The sequence below is a fragment of the Chelonia mydas genome, chromosome 3 (genome assembly GCF_015237465.2).
Source record: "Chelonia mydas isolate rCheMyd1 chromosome 3, rCheMyd1.pri.v2, whole genome shotgun sequence".
Taxonomy (NCBI): domain Eukaryota; kingdom Metazoa; phylum Chordata; order Testudines; family Cheloniidae; genus Chelonia; species Chelonia mydas.
In genome coordinates this window covers 104549762-104569736 of record NC_057851.1, presented here as the reverse complement: position 1 = coordinate 104569736, position 19975 = coordinate 104549762, and the positions used below count along the sequence as shown (strand labels likewise).

Sequence of the window (19975 nt, the reverse complement as noted above, 5' to 3'; positions counted from 1 at the left end):
GGGGCTGTATAAGTAGGAGCATTGCCAGCAGATGAGGGAAGTGATCATTCCTCTCTATTCGGCACTGGTGAGGCCTCATCTGGAGTACTGTGTCCAGTTTTGGGCCCCACGCTACAAGAAGGATGTGGAAAAATTGGAAAGATTCCAGTGGAGAGCAACAAAAATTATTAGGGGGCTGGAGCACATGATTTATGAGGAGAGGCTGAGGGAACTGGGATTATTTAGTCTGCAAAAGAGAAGAATGAGCGGGGATTTGATAGCTGTTTTCAGCTACATGAAAGGGGGTTCCAAAGAGGATGGATCTAGGCTGTTCTCAGTGGTAGCAGATGACAGAACGAGGAGTAATGGTCTCAAGTTGCAGTGGGGGAGGTTTAGGTTGGATATTCGGAAAAACTTTTTCACTCGCAGGATGGTGAAGCACTGGAATGGGTTACCTAGGGAGGTGGTGGAATCTCCTTCCTTAGAGGTTTTTAAGGTCAGACTTGACAAAGTCCTGGCTGGGATGATTTAGTTGGGGATTGGTCCTGCTTTGAGCAGGGAGTTGGACTAGATGACCTCCTGAGGTCCCTCCAAACCCTGATATTCTATGATTCTATGAGCCAGGCAGACTGCAAAGAGCTTCAAAAGGATCTCTCAAAACTGGGTGACTGGGCAACAAAATGGCAGATGAAATTCAACGTTGATAAATGCAAAGTAATGCACATTGGAAAGCATAATTCCAATTATACGTATAAAATGATGGGGTCTAAATTAGCTGTTACCACTCAAGAAAGAGATCTTGGATTCATTGTGGATAGTTCTAGGAAAAACATCCACTCAATGTGCAGCAGCAGTCAAAAAAGAGAACAGAATGCTGGGAATAATGAAGAAAGGGTTAGATAATAGGACAGAAAATATCATGTTGCCTCTATATAAATCCATGGTACACCCACATCTTGAATACTGGGTGCAGATGTGGTTGCCCCATCTCAAAAAATATATATTGGACTTGGAAAACGTTCAGAAAAGGGCAACAAAAATGATTAGGAGTATGGAACGGCTTCTGTACAAGGAGAGATTAATAAAACTAGGACTTTTCAGCTTGGAAAAGAGACAGCTAAGGGGAGATATGATTGAGGTCTATAAAATCTGGTATAGAGAAAGTAGATAAGGAAGTGTTGTTTACTACTTCTCATAACACAAGAACTAGGGGTCACCAAATGAAATTAATAGGCAGCAGGTTTAGACAAAAAAAAGGAAGTATTTCTTCACACAATGCACAGTCAACCTGTGGAACTCCTTGCCAGAGGATGTTGTGAAGGCCAAGACCATAACAGGGTTCAAAAAAGAACTAGATAAATTCATGGAGGATAGGTCCATCAATGGCTATTAGCCAGGATGGGCAGGAATGGTGTCACTAGCCTCTGTTTGCCAGAAGCTGGGAATGAGTGACAGCGGATGGATCACTTGATGATTACCTGTTCTGTTCATTCCCTCTGGGGCACCTGGCACTGGCCACTGTTGAAAGACAGGATACTGGGCTAGATGGACCCTTGGTCTGACGCAGTACGGCCATTCTTATGTTCAAATAATAAATATTTTTAAATAGCCATTGGAAAGAGGAACATGGTTCCCTACACTCCAATGAACACCACTACCTGTGACACCACATGACACACAGTTATTCTCCCTACATCTTGTTCTATGGACCTCACTGAAAACCCACTGTAGTCAACTGAAAGTCTGAGGTCAATGGAAGCCAACTGAAAGACTGAAGTCAATGAAAAGATGGCTACTGACATTAAAGGGCTTCAGATCAGCCCCTACCACAAGTTGGGTGATATCAGCTGCAACACAGTGGTTCCATAATAGCACTAGTAGGGGATATAGTATGGAACTATTGTAGCTATAGTTTCTTTCTATGTATGTTTATTTTAAAAATATCTTTTTCACGTCCTGCATAACATTAAAATGATTAAGCTGTAGTTAAGGTTGTAAATTTATAGCATTTACTTAAAGGGATAAAAATTCTTAAGAAAATGTTGCAAGTCCCTCAAAAGGCACAAACATTAGAAAAGCTGGAAATTCAATGAAGAGATTATACTTAAATTAATTAGAAAGCAAATATGCAGTTATAAACATACATTTAAGGTCACCTAAACAACCTTGGTTCTGCTCCTGTGTTACAATCCACAGAGCTACCAAAATCAGGAAACAATCCTATCCTAAACACCAGACATCTTCCTATGCATCCGCAACTACAACAACTGAGAAGTGATCTAACTGAACTCTTGTTGAAACGTTAATTATATATTTCCGAGGCAATTAACCCCCAATGTTTTCACTTCACTATATCAAACTACTTCTGCCTTATTTTAGATGATATGAGATTACTGTAAAAAGACAGACTTTTACATCTCTTCACTAAAAATGTCCTTATTTAAGCCAACCATTCAGTACAATTTCCCAAATGCATGTAGGGTTTCTAAGGCACAGAACATTGTCATACTGTCAAATATAATGTATCTGGATCTCCCAATTTCCTAAACACTGAACCAAAAATTCAGGTTGATTTTATGTCAGTGTTCAGGGGATTAACTTACATATTGTACAAATACAAAGCCAGGGAATCCAGAGTCCCCCAGCTACATAAATGGGATGGATTTAAGACATCCTTATTAAAAACTCTATTATCATCATCACCACAACAACCAGCTCTTTCATAGTGTTTTTCATCAGTAGATCTCAAAGCACTTTATAAGGGAGCTAATGATCATTAGTCTCATTTTTACGGATGTGGAAAGTAAGGCACAGAGTGGGGATGTGACTTCCCCACAGTCACCCAGCAATCTAGTGGCAGAGCCAGGAATAGAAACCAGGTCTTCTGTGCCCTATCTACCAGGCCACACTCCTCATAACATTGCTGTCCTACATACAAGATGCAACAGGTGCATAGGGTAGAACAGAACAGAGTTCAGGATATTGGGGATGATATTCCATGTGCATTTCTACACTTTAAAAGAAGTGGAAAGTGCACTTCCTTAACTTTGAATTAGGTGTTTTTTGTTTTGTTTTGTTTTTTATACTGATTTTTAAGAGCACTGTATGGTAACCAATGGTCCAGTTACCCAAATTACAGGAGAAATGTTGACCTATTTGTATATCTCAAACTGGCTGACTTACACTGGGAAAAGATACACTATTTCTCACCCTGTTGGTAAATACAGATCCTCAGTGGGTGTAAATTGCCATAGCTCCATTAAAAGTCAATGATCTATGACAATTTACAGCAGCTGAGGATTTGTCCCATGATCTTCCAGGACCTGATCCAAAGCACATTGTATATCAAGATTGCAAGTTTTTTCAAAAGACATGCTTTAATTCAAACAGGAATTAATTCAGGAAAGTCCAACTTGATACCAGCCAGGTCTGTATTCTTGGGGAACCAGGGCGCAATATCATGAAAGACACCCCCCACCAGTCTCTGCTTGAATCAAAACCGATTAGAGAAAAGACTTGCAGAGAGCATGGAGGGCATTGGAAGACACACCTAGACCTTCCTGACAAGGGTGACAAGATTAAGACATCTCCATTAGCATACAGAATGGAGAACTGAAGCAACTCCCCTAGCCTCATCTGCATGAAAGATGGGACAGGGAGACATCTCAATTAGCATACAGAATGGAGAACAGAGAACTGCACTGAACGCTGGGACCAGAAAAGCAAGGAAGCACTGCATCATGGGGGATCTCTGCTCCAGATGTTAATGAACCTATGCTTGCACACACCCAGCTCAGCAGTTATCAGATCAATTCTAGTAACGAATCCTTGATTGATATCCAAAATACTGAAGCAGCCTAGTTGCATTGTGAGCTCCCTGGAAGAAAACACCACCCATTGCCAAGAGTGATCAGCTCCGATTGTCTAGCCCAAAGAAAATCCTTAAGTCATCAGTTTACCCATAAACAAATCTAGTGTTCTCCCTTGAACCATTGTTGTTTCTCTACAAACCCCCCTACCTATGCCCAAGTAATTCATGGACCCAAACTCTGTCTCAGTTTCACTGGGACTCCATCTCCTGACTGATCGTGCTAGGGGCTCTGCCTGCCTCCAGGACCCTGAGCTACCACCATCACCTGGGAACCCCAACCAGTTCAAGCCTCATGGAGTGGATAAGATCCCTCTCTCTCTTTCTTTCTGTTTTCTTTTCTACCTCAAGTATTAACCTTTAATAATGTAACTGTTATGTTGGTTTAGGCTCTCCTTGTGTAGTTATCACTATTATTCAATAAATAACTTTTATAGTTAAGCTGGTTGCATCTCTCTCTCTCTCTCTGAACTTTACTCTTTTGTGTTTTTAGCTTCCCCATTTACTCTGCAGCAACGCTTCTTTTACCTAAGCTAAAGATCCCTGTAGTGCCCAAAATACTTTGGGGTTTGCTCATCAAGTGAGTTACTACCAGTACAATTGTGACGTGAAAGTGGGGATAGGGATGTGCTAAACCTGTGGCATAATAAGGTTGCAGCTTGAAAGTGCTGCTTGACCCAGCCCACTGAGTCCAGGAACATATAAGGGTGACAGCTTGAAAGTGCTGATTGATCCGGTCTGCTCAGATTTGCTCTGTTAGTGTGTGCATGTGTGTGTGTCTGTGTTCATCTGGTTCTAGGGCTGGAGGAATCCAGCCCCGGGGAACCTAGGTCCTGCAGAATAGTTCCATTGGGAGGGGACTTGCAGAAGGAAGGAGTAGAGGTCCATATGAACACACAAGTGACATAAGCAGTACATTAACAGAATTACAGAACTCCCCTCCCCCCAGAAGAGTAACCCTAATAAATAAGCATACCCCAAAGTAATGGGCAAATCTGGTAACACATAGCCTATGTTAGACTGAAGGTCAGACTAGATGATCAGAGGTCCCTTCTGGCCTTAAAATCTATGAATCTTTGGGAGTGTTTCCACTGACTTCAATGTGCTTTTGAGCAGGTCTATATTAGGGTAATTCACTGAGCTATTGCACTTGTCTTTCAGTATGTTTGCATTTAACTAGCCAATTCAGAAAAAAGGAGCTATTCACCTTAAATAGCTGCTGACACATCACAGAAAACTCTGAACAAACATTCTATTTAGAAACAATTCTGCTACTATTATAGGTTTTCTGCTGTGTTTATTCCTCCCTTGAGTTTTCTTTCTGAAAACAAGCCTGATTCTGCATCCTTATGCAAGCAAAGCTCTCACTGTAAAATTATTACTTTTGAATTTGTGACCCAACAAAGGCATGACTGACTTTTTTTGCCTTGACTACCAGCCCTATAGTTAATCCATGAGAAAGGCATCTGATTATCATCATCCTTCCACATATCTAACCTCCGCTAGTCAAAGTGCAAAAAATCAATAGCTTTCTGAGATTACAGATCACTAGTGAAGCTGGCTGAATGTGAGATTTTATGGCATTTATTCTATTGCATTAACTTCAGTAATATTTAAGCTAACATTAACATTCTGGATACCATGTGTGTCCAAAGCCAAACTGACATACATCTTTAGTAAAAAGAAAAAACATGGCAAAGAATCTGTAATGCATTAAAAGGGCTGCTGTCATCTGCTTAGTACACCTCAAATAGCAAAACTTCTATTAAAAAGTACAAAGATATGGGGGGAAGGTTAGTATATTGCAGCTCTAGCTTATGGCCTAACAAAGAAGAAACACACCTGTGAGTTGCAAGGACAGCATTAAAAATGAAAACCCAAGGGTCTGAAGACAAGTCCACTGAAATGACATCACACGAAATGTAAAAGTCTCATTTTCATTTCAGTAGAGTGTCAACAACAAATTTTGCTTGTGACCTGCTTCATTGCTGAACTGCAAACATATCTGTCTATTGAAATTGTTTATTCCTGGCTATCCTATCTAAAGTGTCTGATGATCTGATGTTCCATTAATTGAAAAGTAATGTACAATAGAAAACTCCTGCCTATACACATTCACATTCGAATAGCAATAAAGGGGTTAACACATAAAACACAGGTTTTCTTTTTAGCCAAAAGACAGGAGAAACAAAACAAAACAAAACAGAAACAGAAAAATTGACAAGTATCAGATCAGTGGATTTCAAAACAAAATACCAGATTAACAAGTATGCAGTTTTCAGAGTAGCAGCCGTGTTAGTCTGTATTCGCAAAAAGAAAAGGAGTACTAGTGGCACCTTAGAGACTAACAAATTTATTTGAGCATGTTGCAGTGTTGTTGTAGCTGTGTTGGTCCCAGAATATGAGAGAGACAAGGTGAGTGAGGTAATATCTTTTATTGTACCAATTTCTGATGGTGACCTGAAGAAGAGCTCTGTGTAAGCTCGAAAGCTTGTCTCTCACCAACAGAAGTTAGTCCCATAAACAATATTATCTCATCCAACTTGTCTCTCTGATTATCAAATGCATTTTGGCTTCTTTGTACCACTCCACTGGCATTAAGCAACCTTAAAGTTGGTGTATCCAGCTGCTGGCACATATGCCCCTGTAATGAGGGATCCTGCAATGGTACAGAGCCGTTGTAGTGGCTCTGAACCCTCCCAGTGACCAGCTCAGGGAGACTGTCTGAGGCATCCTTGTGCCCCAGCATTCCACAACTGCCAGACACAGGGCCCACTAACCAGCTGATGAAAATTAGAGCCGTCCCCCAGCTGGTTTATTTTACACTAAGGACCAGACTGGCAGCTGGAGAGCTCAAAATCAACGGGATTCACATAGGACCTTTGCACATCCCAGTTGTGCTAAGCACTAATCAGCTACAGCAGACAGTCTGGCCCCAAATGTAGACTTCTGTCTATAATAATTTATCTAGGTTTAAAAAGTACATCACTTAAACTAAAAGAAAAGGAGTACTAGTGGCACCTTAGAGACTGCCACTAGTACTCCTTTTCTTTTTGCGAATACAGACTAACACGGCTGCTACTCTGAAACCTATCACTTAAACTGTTGTGCAATTGAAACTATGAATGTGCAGCTTGGACCGTTTAACAAATACATAACCTCTGATGAAATTTCAAAGTTCTTTACTTCTTTGTTTTTAAGAAGAACAGAACATCTCTATATATTCCACCCTGTTTTTCAGATTTAGTATGGTCTTTCCAATGGGAAGTTAGTAACTGCAAAATTTCCCATTTGATATGGAATTAGCATGCCACAATCTGCTCTAAGGTTTTCTTATGCTCAAGAACTGTCCAGTAAACTGCAGAGGTTTTTCCAACAAAGCAGCTGAAACTCCTAAAATACTTTCTACACTCATTGTCAGGAAAAGGCATTTGGTAAATCAAATCTCGAGGTTTTCAGTTTACGGACAATAATTTCAAAATATTACAAAATTCTGCATTCACCAGTTTATATAGGCTGACAAAGACTGAGTTTTTAATTAAATGTCCTGTCCAGTATATGATTGTTCTATAGATTTTTTTAAGCAATTTTTATATCATATCATTTATATATTTTATATCATTCAAATTGCATGTGCACAAACTATTTTAAAATCAATCATCATCATCTTTCATTTACAGTTTTTAAGATCAATTTATTTGTGATGTTGAAGAGTCACTACATTACACACACACATGCCCACCCCCAAATTTGGAAAAATATTTAAGTATCACATCTTATTCTTTCAATAGAGGAAGCAGAAATGAATGAGAAAATCGGGAGAGATGCAAGAACTTACTAAGAAAAATCAGAAGAAAGGGTCAAGCAAATAAAGTCAAGTTGCACAATTAGCTGGAAAAAAAAAATGGCAGGGATGGATGAGTGAAATAGTATTTCAAAAACAGAAAAACTGAACCTTGGCAATAGCACAAAACATAAATCAAACTATCAAATTACAATGTAATCAAAATATTAAATTGTGAAAGTAACGGAAATACATAATACAGCCATACATAAGGATAGCTCTTATTCACCAAAACTGGGCCCATGATCTTTTTATTGGAAAGAGATGATAGTTTTCTCACTTACCCAAATCCTGCACACATATCACGTAGATAGTAAATAAATACAGAAAGTGCGGCAGCTTCCGTTTCCAGTGATAGTACCACATATCACTCACAGGTGACATCCTATGAAGCAAGAAAGCCACAGCTTAGGAAACCTTTAAACAAGCCAAAACTTGATTTTTTCAGTAATAATTAAGATATTGCTATTATTACACCAGCAGCTGAAAAATATAGAGTTCCTTAGAATCTTGCTTTAAAAGAGTGTTGTCTCTGGTCTTTATATGGAGGGTAAAGGACAAGGTGTTCATATCTCTGATAACAGACAGGCAAGCCAAAAGATGGACTGTGATTGGGTCTGTGGGCCATGCATGGTGGGTGCATGGTTGTTTATGACAGTTTGTAGCCCATATTCAAAACATGTAGGGTGGATGATGTAAGAGGGATATGGTCTATATGTTGAGACTGGGCAGGAATATGGGTGGAGTTAAGGTTCTTTTTGGAATTTGCAACTCACTGACATGTATTATAGACAATATGAAGAGTGCATTTGAATATTTACCTTTCTTCCCATAACTGTTCTTTCTGACACTTTTCAGTCTTAAGGTTTTTATAGCTGTAACATTCCTTGGTTTATATATTGCACAGTAAATAGGAACCTTAACTTAAAAGGTAGTATTTTCTGTCTGTCAGTGTCCAGAGGCCCAATCCTACTCTCACTAAAATAAATTAGACTCTTGATATTTAATACAATAAATACAAAAATAGTTTGGACAATTCTATTTACATTCCTTTGCTTTTAAAGCATATATGACAATTTTTAGGCCAAATCAAAATGGTCCTAGTTAAAATTATGGTATGTGGAAGCTGGACAAGCAAGAAATAAGGCTTATAATGGAACTTAATCCCAACCTTTACTATGGAGATATAATCATGGATCCAAAATTAATTGTAACCTATTATATTGCTTTCTCTTTTTATGCAACAACTCAGCAACAAGCAACAGCAAAGAAGTGAAACACAGCTCACATATTATATTGACCAACCCCATTCCCATCCTATTTTGAACTGACAGCCTATAATTAGCCTTTTTCCAGTAAGAAATTATTCATTTATATTATATTGAGGGGACAGGGGGATGGAGGGAATAGGATGGACTGGCAAGAACACTGAACTAACAGTAATGAAAAAACGTCACACACAAATGTCTGTCAGGATAGTGAAATATTAAATAAATTGACCCAAAAGACATTTTGGATGAACTTTAATGCCATTTGTCAGGCTGTGAATGTGAGGGAGGTGAATGAGAGGAAAAAATACAAGCAGTTAAACATATCATAAAAACCTGACTTTTTTAAACATATAGAAATCTTTTTTCTTTCCCCACTCCACATTTATTGCTTTAAAACTGATAGTGAAAGCTGGGGGTAAATTTAAAATCTTTCCACTAATGGGTCTTCTAGCTTTTGAAAGAAAAAAAATTAAACACCAACAAGCCTAGATGAGTAAGTATCCTAAAATAATCGACTGTAATGAAACAACTAATGTTGCAAGTTTAAAAGTAATAGTTCTTCAAATCAGTCCTCTGAATCATATGCTACAGACCTAGGTAAACAACATTTCATGAGATTAACTGCTGTGAATGGATTGTAGGAAAACCTAACTGGTGTTCTCTAATATAAGTATCTGACTACAAAAAGGTCCAATTCTTTATTGAAAGTTTTGTTAAATTATTAACTTGAAGCTGATTTATTTTCTGAGATATGGTAAAATTAAACTTTAAAAGTTTTACAGACAAGCACAGAACATTCAGGGCTCTGAAATACAAGAATCTCTTTGATGAAGCCAGACACAGCAGAATAAGCAGATTACTATACAATAGAAATATTGTCCTCCAACTCAGTGGTCCATAAATTCTTGTTAGCATCTCAGACAACAGAATGCCAAGACTTTGGGAGCTATACAGTATGCAAAAAATAAGTTTCATACACATACAGATACCCTAAATATTCCCCTAGAAAGTTATTGTTGATGAGAAGCTATCCTGTTTAGACAGCAAAATAAATCATATATACAGGGATGCAATTAAAACCTCAACATTTGCCAGTTGGGGTGGTGACTGTAAAAGGATATCCTCTCTTTCAAATACAGGAAGATACTGCTGTTTCTACAAGAACTTACCAATTTCATGAGGACCACCTGAACATTCCAAAAAAAGGTCGGAGGTCTGAAATCTGGCAAGCCTTTTGGGGATTGGACTATAGCTTTTAAAGCATTTTCATTCAATCCTGAAGCACATTGGAAAGAATTCTGGGATAATCTAATGTCTCAGACAAACTCCTCATTGCGGAACCGCACAAAAAAACTTCCTGGCTTAAACCTACACTGGAAAGAATGGCCCACACTGAACCATTTTAGAACACTGCATGGCAGATGCTGTCATCTCTTGCACCTTTGGAAGATGAGCGACAACTCACAATGTATCTGTGGACACCAGTCACAAACTCTGGACCACACTGTAAATCAGTGCCTGCTTTGATTGTTTACTGGTGGCATCTCAGACTTACATCAAGTGGCTCACTTACACAATGGCTCACAAATTTGGACTTCCTCTCTTGCCATACAAAAGCAGCAGCAACAGCACTGCAGATTAAGTACAAAAGAAACTGCTGTCTGAGATCATTTCAGAATAGTCTGGTAATTGGAGAAGTCATATTGTGAAAGTGAATAACGGAACTAAAGGCAAATATTAACATTAAGCACTAAATATTTATAAAGAGTATTAAAAATTTAAAAGTTCTGTAAAAGTGCTAAATATGCTAAAATACTAACATGTCAATTTAATGCAAATAATATATATTTATTAATAATAATTCTGTTGATTATTAATGGTTATTAAAATCTAAAACTTGAACCTAAATAGCAAATGAATAATTCAACAAGCAAATTAGTGAATAATTAGTGAAAAATAGTATCTTGCAGTTTGGAGACATCTTAGAGAGCAAGAAGGGCTGCATTTTCCTCCTTAACATTCATAACTAGGGCCCTACCAAATTCACATCCATTTTGGTCAATTTCATGGTCATAGGATTTTTAAAATCGTAAATTTCATTATTTCAGATATTTAAATCTGAAATTTCAGTGTTGTAATTCTGGGGGCCTGACCCAAAAAGGAGTGTGTGTGTGTGTGGGGGGGGGGTGTCATAAGGTTATTGTAGGCAGGGGTTGTGGTACTGCTACCCTTATTTCTGCACTGCTGCTGGCGGTGGCACTGCCATCAGAGCTAGGTGGCCAGGAGCCCAGCTCTGAAGGCAGAGCTGCCGCCAGCAGCAGTGCAGAAGTAAGGATGGCACTATTGCTGCTGGTGGCGAGCTGCCTTCAGAGCTGGGCATCCTGCTCTCAGTCCAGCCCAGCTCTGAAGGCAGCACAGAAGTAAGGGTGGCAATACTGCAACCCCCCTAAAATAACCTTGTGATTCCCCTGCAACTCCACTTTGGATCAGGACCCCCAGTTTGAGAAATGCTGGTCTCCCCCATGAAATCTGCATAGTATTGTGTAAAAGCACACAAAAAAACAGATTTATGGGGGGAGACCAGATTTCACAGTCCATGATGCGTTTTTCATGGCTTTGAATTTGGTAGGACCCTGTTCATAACTAATGGAGAGACAAGAATATGAGGATAGTAATGTAATAACCCCCCCCCAAGGGATTAAGTAAATACTGTAAACTGTAACAAGAATGACTGTTACAGAGGAGTAAAGCTTCAGATAATTTATGCCTCTAACAACCAGATTCACTGCAATTGTGAACATGGCTCAAAGTGATGTCTCTCTCTCACTCTCTTTAAAATTTAGACAAAATTCAGAACAGTGAGTCCGATTCGGTCTTCACTTAGTTACATGCATGTGACCCCAGAGAAATCCATGCAGCTAAAGCAGAATTTTGCTCAATATACTGTAGTTAGCAACTATCTCATTATAGCTGGATGTAATCCCACTATAGTTATCCTTTTATACATGTTTTTAACAACTATCAGTTATCCCTCTGCAGATGTAAATGCTCTGCAGAATATTAAATGCAGTCTACAACGGCTAACAAAAGCATTACCGAATTTTTCAGTGAAAAGACAATTTTAGATACTGCTGTGACATACCCAGTTGAGCACTCCAGCTACCAACTTTATTCAAACCATAGCTACTGTACTCCTATTTCCTATGATGCAGGAGACAATGGGTGTATTCACAATTCATTCTGGAAGAGTAAAAATGTAATGTAATTTATCTAAACCATAAATGGGGTGGTAATTTGACATGGTTCAAGACCAATTTAGTGCTTGTCTTGCTAAATCTAACTACCCAAAATCCCACATTGTATATACAATATCCAGCTAAAGCAACACCAGCATATTTTTGGAAACACACAACTTTGGAGTAAAATACATACTACTCCTAAATAATCCAATAACCAGTGGTTCATGCACCGATACCTCATCTACAGAACATGCTGGACATATCTGCCTACACCTTGTTCAAAACCTGGGCAGAGTTCTCCAGAGTGGGATGTGAATTCTGCCCTAGGCAGATTGACTGGATTTTCTTTGATCTTTGACATGGATGAAACTATTAAGAAAAAAAAATGCTGCTGACAGTTTGAAATTTAGAAAGAGATACCATCAATTTCAAAACATCTCATTTAAATTACGAAACAAAAATATTTTATGATGTAATCACGATGGAGTTATAAAGCAACAAGTGAGAGACAACTACTTCGCGTTTTAGTTCCTGCACACTAACGAAAGAGTACATTTCAATTCTACCTCATTTTTAACTGTAAATTGCTAACTTCAGACAATGGCATTTAAAACGTTCGTTTTGTAGAGTGCTGCTTACTCTCCCCATATACAACCGTTCTCAGAGCCAGCCAAAAATCTGACTAGAAAATACTGGCGGAAGGTGAAGGTAAGGCACATATATTTTAATTTAAAACGTGTCATTTGTATGTATCCGGTATTTTCTTGGTCCTTGGATTTCCCTCCAAAATGAATTTTCTAGCGTTTTAAGTTACCAACATGCTCGTGCAACGTTTGTTCTTTAGTCATAAATTCTTCTCGCTTTACTTTACCTTGTGCTGTAAAAGAAAGCTACCCTTTGCGCCTGTATCATTGCTTTCATTCAGTCCCAATCACAGGCTCTGTATCACCAGGTGTGAATGTGCTAGAGAAGCACCGATTCCAACAGCTCCTTTGTATATGTCAGCAAAGGAAGAGCCTACTTGGGAATCTGCCCAAGATTCAGTACAATTCTAAAGGGCTAATCCCTGGACCGGATAGATTATCAAAGAGAGCGTCTACGAACCCTTTGTGAAGGTGCCCTTTCTCTCCCTCCGAAAGGCTGCGGGAATCTAGCAATCTCCCTCCAGTAGGAGACTGTGGGGAACAGCGAGGAGTGGGGCTTAAATTATTATTCCGCCTGACCCCTCCTTCTCCCTTCCGTTCCTTCCTATTTTTGGCACAGTACCTTGCTGGCTAGAAAAAGTACCTCTCGCCGATCTGTTTCTTAGATCGGAACTCCGCTTTGAAAGAGTTGAACTTTTGGCTCCAGACAACGTGAACACACACACACACACACACACACACACAGAGACACGCACACAGACACACGCGCGCGCGCACACTGCCCCACACGCAAAGCACATTAAGGATGGGATGGGCTTTGTTTCCTTTTGCAATGTTCCCCTGGAAGCATCGAAAGTAAAGAGTAACTTCTGCCTTCAAGCTGACTGTAAATAATTATAGATTTTTTTTTAAAAATCGGTCTTCTCGGGATCTTACAGAACATTCTTTTGGCAAATCCCGATATCGGCCAAGCAGTATCTGTTGGCAAGTGTGCACAGATAGACAACACGGTTGGCCCATTCTTCTAGCCCTACCTCTCTGCACAGAATAAACCTGAGATTCAGCACGGGCTAAAGGGGGAAGACATGCGGTCTGTCTGGCCGGAATCCCTTTGACCAAGGGCAAACCGGTTTGCCGCCCCTAGCAGCTGGCGAGAGTCGGTCCTTACCAAACTGTTCCGACGGTTAAAAATACTCCTCGCCCCACTGTGGAAAGGGCAGGGGGGCGAAACTTACATGTTGACATTAGCGGGCTGCTGTCCTCCGGCGGGTGCCAACCACCATCCCCTCCTGCTGCGGCCGCCGCCTCCGTCTCGCTCCCGCTCGCGCTTCCCGGGAAGTTCCGCAGCCTCTGCCCACCTGAGACACACGCAGCGTCCCGCGCCGGCGGGCAAGGCGGGGAGCGGCCCCTGCTCAGCCCGGATCCCTCCCGCTCGCCGCGGTGGCCGCGCTTTGCCTCTCCAGTCGCACCCGGCGGGAGAAAGCGGGGGCTGAACTGGGCGGGTGCTGAGCGGGGCGGGAGGCTGGGGCTGGTCGTTGGGAGGGTGGGTCCCTGCGCTGCCCACCCCTCCCCCTGGCTGGGGTCGCGCTGGCCGCCCCGGGCAGCTGCGGTGTCTCTCGGCTTCCAGCGGGCCGGGGATTATTCAGGTGGCTGCGCAGCTGGCTGCGACTCGGGACAGTGCGGCTGGCGGGCCGCCCCCGCCCGCGGGCTCTCCCCTCGGAGGCCGGGCTGAAGGCGCCTCGCAGCGCCACCCGGCAGCGGTGACCTGGGCCCCAAAACACCAGCAGGGGAGAGAGCACAGGCAGCTAGGGGCACCCCCGGCCCGGGACACCTCAGCCGAGGAGACACCCCGCCTGCCACACGCTGCCCCAGGGGTGCACGCATCAGAGATACCCCCCACACCACACGCTGCCCCATAGACACCCACCCACCACACGGGCTGCCCCAGGGGTGTCCCCCCCCGCCCGCCACACGCTGCCCCGGAGACACCCCCCTCACCACCACCGCCCGCTGCCCTAGAGACACCCGCCAGCCACACGCTTCCCCAGGGGGTGCACGCTACAGTGGGGACACAACACCTCAGAGACATAGTGCTCCAGAGACCCCCCACCCACTGCTTCAGGGGCACACACCCCAGAGACACCCACTCACTACCCACTGCTCCAGGAGGGCACACTACAGTGGGGACACAACACCTCAGAGAGACTCCCCCCCCCCCGCCCCCGAGAGAGACACACTGCTCCGGGGCACACAACAACCCTGAGACACACACCACTCCCAGAGATACACTCCACACTACTCCAGGGTCACACACTGCACTGTGCTGTGCTGTGCTTCCCTCCTTGCTGCCAGCTGCACACCACACCCTGCCTCTGGAGCACATACACACATCCCAGGGACACACAACCCAGGAATACACACACCGACCCAGGGATGCACATACAACCTTGAGGACATACACACTCCATGCACTGACTCCGAACTGACACACTTAAAAGTACACTACCAAATTTGAGTTCCATGCAGAACCTAGCATCTAGGAAAGTGCCACCAGCTCAGCAACAAAGGGGTTAATTGAACATGTCATTGCTCCTGGTGCCAATTGACTGGATTCCACTAGAATTTTGAAATTTTTTGAAATAATTTTCGTAAGTGATGGATAAACCAGTTTGGTTCACCTACTTTTAAAACCAAACTTTTTTGTGGCACTGCAATATTCAGATAATGCTATTTCTACATAGAATCTCTCCCTTCCAGTTTCTATCCAGATGTAAAAGATTTGAAATACTGGAAGAAAGACTGACCTCATGGTATTTCCATCCTGTTCCAGTAATGGAAGCACTGGAAACCTCATGAGGAAAGTTTTTCTTTGTCCTAAATTTTCAGTCCAGTTTTGCAGAGATTAGGAAAGTGTGGATAAGCTTTGAATGAGCACTCAAATGTTTGGATGCTTATCTGAACCACAACCTAAAGCTGAACCTTTTAAAGTTCACCTATATATATATTATAGACAGGTGGTGTCAAAGGCAAAGGATCACAGAGACAAAAGAAATAATTCCAGATTAGTCACATTCAATTAGTTTTTAGCCATGTCAGAAAAATGATCTACTTTTCTGTTGTAAAATGGAAATTAAATGCCAAACACAACTGCAAACACTGAAAATATCAAAGAGCATAAAACCCTGTGACTCGTAGTGTTGTAGTTTTAAGGAAAGGGAGGTGGACAGTTTTGCATCATGTATACCAAAGTAAATTCCTCTCAATTTTAGTGGAAAGTGAAAAATATCTCTTTGTATATACTACAGTATTTCTGTTTAAATGCCTATTGGATCTCTCATAAAAACCCTTCATGGTATTCTGCAGCAATTGGCAAGAACACTAATGCTTGCAAGTGTGATATTTCAGTGTTTTGGGCCATTACAGTAGAAGACATGACAATGTTATACGCAAACTAGGGAAACACGGTCTATGAAGTGGTCTAGATAGAAGAAATAATTATAAGGGGTGTGTGTGTTTGTGTGAAGTGTTATAGTAGCTGTGTTGGTCCCAACACAGCTCAAAAGCTTGTCTCACCAACGGAAGCTGATCCAATAAAAGATATTCCTTCACCCACTTTGTGTCTCTTATAAGGTGGGTGCACATCTAGTTGAAAGAGTAGTTAGCAGTGGCTCACTGTCAAACTGGGGGGACATATTAAGTGGGGTCCTGCAGGGCTCAGGCCTGGGTCAGCACTACTCAATATTTTCATTTCACCTGGATGACGGAGTAGAGAGTACACATACAAAATCTGCAGGTGAGACCAAGCTGAGAGGGGTTGCAAACACTTGGGAAACAGGAGTAGAATTTTAAATGATCTTGAAAAACTGGGGAATTGGTCTGAAATCAATTAGATGAAATGCAATAAAGACAAGTGCAAAGTATTGTGAAGAGGGTCTTCAAATAGTAGATTCCTGGTATTGTCCTTGTGAGCAGCAACAATTAGAGAAGTTTACTGATGTTAACTAGGTTCCTGCAACCCAAAAGCTAATTAGGACTAATTTTAACCATTAACAAGCAACGGAGTCCATCAAACCCACATATATAATATAAAACACACACAAAAATTGAAGATAATTTCCACATTTTTCACATGTACACACAAGGGGATTGCACAGACAACCTTAATTCCAGCATTTCCTAAGCTTTGAATGCTAAAATTTACAGTTTTAACAGTTTTTTAGCATAGGGTTTTTTTTAAAATGTAGTTTTTAAAATAGAAAAAAGTCAGAATCATACTGAACCCCAGCTTGGCTCATCATTAGGGTTTGGAACTTTAGATTCACTGCACAGACCTCTACCACCTGAACTAATGCAGTAACTAGTAGCAGTAGTAGTCTATTATCCTCTATGTGGATGATGACTAGAAGAGGTTGCCCCTGTGTTTTACAGCTATTTGCTGACAGCAGAGGAACGGTGAGACTCATAACTCCTAGGTTCTGGAGGAGAGTGTTCTCTAGTGGTCACAGACACTTTAGCCCATTCCCCCACAAGGCTGCCCCTGTTCAGCTCTCCTCCTATCTAACCCCCACCCCTCCTTGTCTCCCTTTGTCCATTACTCTCCATGCCTTGCATCCTGCCCTCTATGCCTACACTTCCCCCACCTCCTTTTCCTATCCAACCCCCTGGCTCCTGCCCCACCACTCTCCTCCTATCTACTCCCACCCCAGCTTCAGTTCCTATTTCCCTCACCCTCTGCTCCTATCCGGTCCTCCCCCTCCCATACTTTGGGCTCATGTCCCCTACCTTCTCTGTGCCTATGCACTCCTCTTTCCCTCCCTCTGCTCCTAACCCCCCCTACCCCTGACTCATATACCCCTCCCGCTTCTGCTCCTTCCTCACTCTCTGGTTCCTGTCAGCCCCTTTCCCCAGACCCCACTCGTCACTCCTCTGCACTCCAGTCAGCTCAAGTGTTACCAGCCCCAAGTGTTAAACACCCATGCCATGCATCTAGCCCCAAAAATTAATGAAACAGGCTAAAAATCATGGGATTTTTAAAAAACTACATGTTATTTTTCTTGGCCTTCTTGTTTCAGAGCAAAAACATGATTCCTGGAGCTGGGGCTGTAAGAAAAACACTATAGGCCATGAGACTCACAATCAAATCACAAGAGTTGGCAAGACTACAACTTCCTCCTGCTCCATGCTGCCTGGGCCCAGCAGAGGGTGCATTAAGAACAGTGGGGCACAGGCTCCCTGCTCTGAGTTCCAGTGCCCGACACTACAGCAGCACAGAGGAGCAATTGCAGGGAAAGTCCTGCTGAGCCCCTAGAATCCTGGTCTGAACCCCTTGCCCAATAAAGATGGAATCTTCAGGGAATTTAGCTGTGAGTGCCAACAGGCCTTACTGAGCATGTGCAAACAGAGTTCTTTCAGAGACAAATTTGGGAAGATTTTCAGAGGGACAGCAAAAGGCACATCCCCATCACCAGATTTCCTTGCCAAATTTTAGGGCCCTGCTCCAACAAAGTATCTGTGGCATGGTGTTTTTTTTTGTTTGTTTTTTTGTTTTTAAACATGGGTAAAACAGCATATTTTCCTAACTCTTGTTCTCAGAAATGTATGAATCATTTTTACTGAAACTTTAAAATAAAAATTCAGCCTGAGACAGATATGCAGCATGGAAAATTTCATCCCAAAAGGCTAAAGCATGGCGAAGTTATGAGCAACTGAAAACAGGGCCATATTATGGGAAGAATCTGGCAACCTTAACTATTGGCAGTGCTACCAGCATTGCATACAATATATGCCAGGCTCCCTTAAAAATATGAAAGGCCTAAAGTTAGAGGCATTACCAAAAATAGGATTTTTTTTTTTTAAATATCCACATAGTGAACCCTCAACAGTAGGCATGGAACATGTTTCTACAGTTTAAAAATATTCAGCTATTTTCAATATTTCTATATTTCACATGTTAGAGACACAGATATGTAGAAAATCCATGTTCAGCAGGGACAAAAAAAAATAATAATCAAGAAAAGCCTGAGAAAATATACAAATTGTACTGGATTTTATTAAAGGTAGTCCAATGTGGTAAAAATCATTTAAATTCTATGTTTAGCAGCTGCACTGGATCCTGCATTTTTACACAATGGCAATAAAATAATAATGGTAGTAATATAATACTAATAATAATTAAGTCAATAAACTCCTAGAGATATAATATCTTTTTGCTAAAGCATATTTTCTTAAGAGGCCTGGATGTTTATAATTTTGTAACTATATCACATTGAGGAACAATAGATTAATAATGAGCAATATATGTACAAGCTAACACAAGATAGGGAAAAAATAAGAGGCACAATAACTATTTAAACATGTTTTACTATTATTGTGTCTTTTATGGTTTATGTTCCTGGTTTGATAAAAGAATTAATTTTGAGTGATAAGGACACCGTTAATGAATGATAGTACGAACAACTGCTTAATATCCTAAAAAGAAAATTGCTTTCAGAGTTTTTGTGGATTTCAACAGATTTTTGGCAATTTTTTTTCATGTGATTACAAACTCCTGGGAAGGACTGTGCTTCCTATGTGTTTGTGGAGCACCTAGCACAAGGGAGATCTGATCCTGACTGGAGTCCTTGGGTAATACCACAATATAAACATGCAGACAGGGAGTATGACACATCTTGGTTCTTCCTCTGCATTTATATCAACATGGTGACATCATCATATTCTTGCAGGGCTCTACAAGCTATGTTTGCTCTCCTCCATTCCCCGTATAAGAAAAGGAATTGTATAGGGATGAAGATCATGAATACTGAGATAAATAAGTGAAGATCTGGTGAAATCAATATATTAAAACTGTGAATCTGAATAAAGGTGTTAGGGTGTCATTTCATGATATCATGGTTAATTTTTTTAACACACGTATTTGCTTTCTGGTTTTATTTATTTTTATAAACTACACCACACATATCTTTGATCCACCTCACCTTCAGAAGATACCAGATTCCTGCCACCACCTAGTCCTCTTGCATTTCTTTAGTACTTCCCATCCAACTGAATCAAACTTTGTTTGAACTACCCAAATCCAGCCCCCTCCCAAACATAACCTGCTTCACATATACACTCATATAGTTCCCTACACA

At 41.2% G+C, this 19975-nt stretch overlaps 1 protein-coding gene and 1 long non-coding RNA gene across 11 annotated transcripts in view; one reads left to right on the top strand and one right to left on the bottom strand.

Moving 5' to 3' along the window:
* The window catches only part of ADGRG6 (adhesion G protein-coupled receptor G6), a 148063-nt gene extending 133576 nt beyond the window's left edge, over positions 1–14487 (bottom strand). For 4 of the 10 annotated variants that reach the window (XR_006289629.1, XM_043543057.1, XM_043543062.1 and 1 more), the window contains exons 1-2: positions 13073–13210; positions 7976–8076 (exon numbers count right to left, since the gene is read on the bottom strand). Coding sequence is in view for 9 of the 10 variants with exons in the window: in XM_043543057.1 (XP_043398992.1) it covers positions 7976–8076; positions 13073–13122 (151 nt within the window). In the remaining variant the exon portion in view is untranslated. The other 6 variants (XM_043543059.1, XM_027818638.3, XM_027818639.3 and 3 more) reach the window with 6 other exon arrangements.
* Positions 12741–19720, top strand: LOC119565792. Its single transcript, XR_005224739.2, has 2 exons — positions 12741–12909; positions 17918–19720. It is a non-coding gene; the product is annotated as an uncharacterized LOC119565792 (long non-coding RNA).
* The last annotated feature ends 255 nt before the right edge of the window (positions 19721–19975 follow it).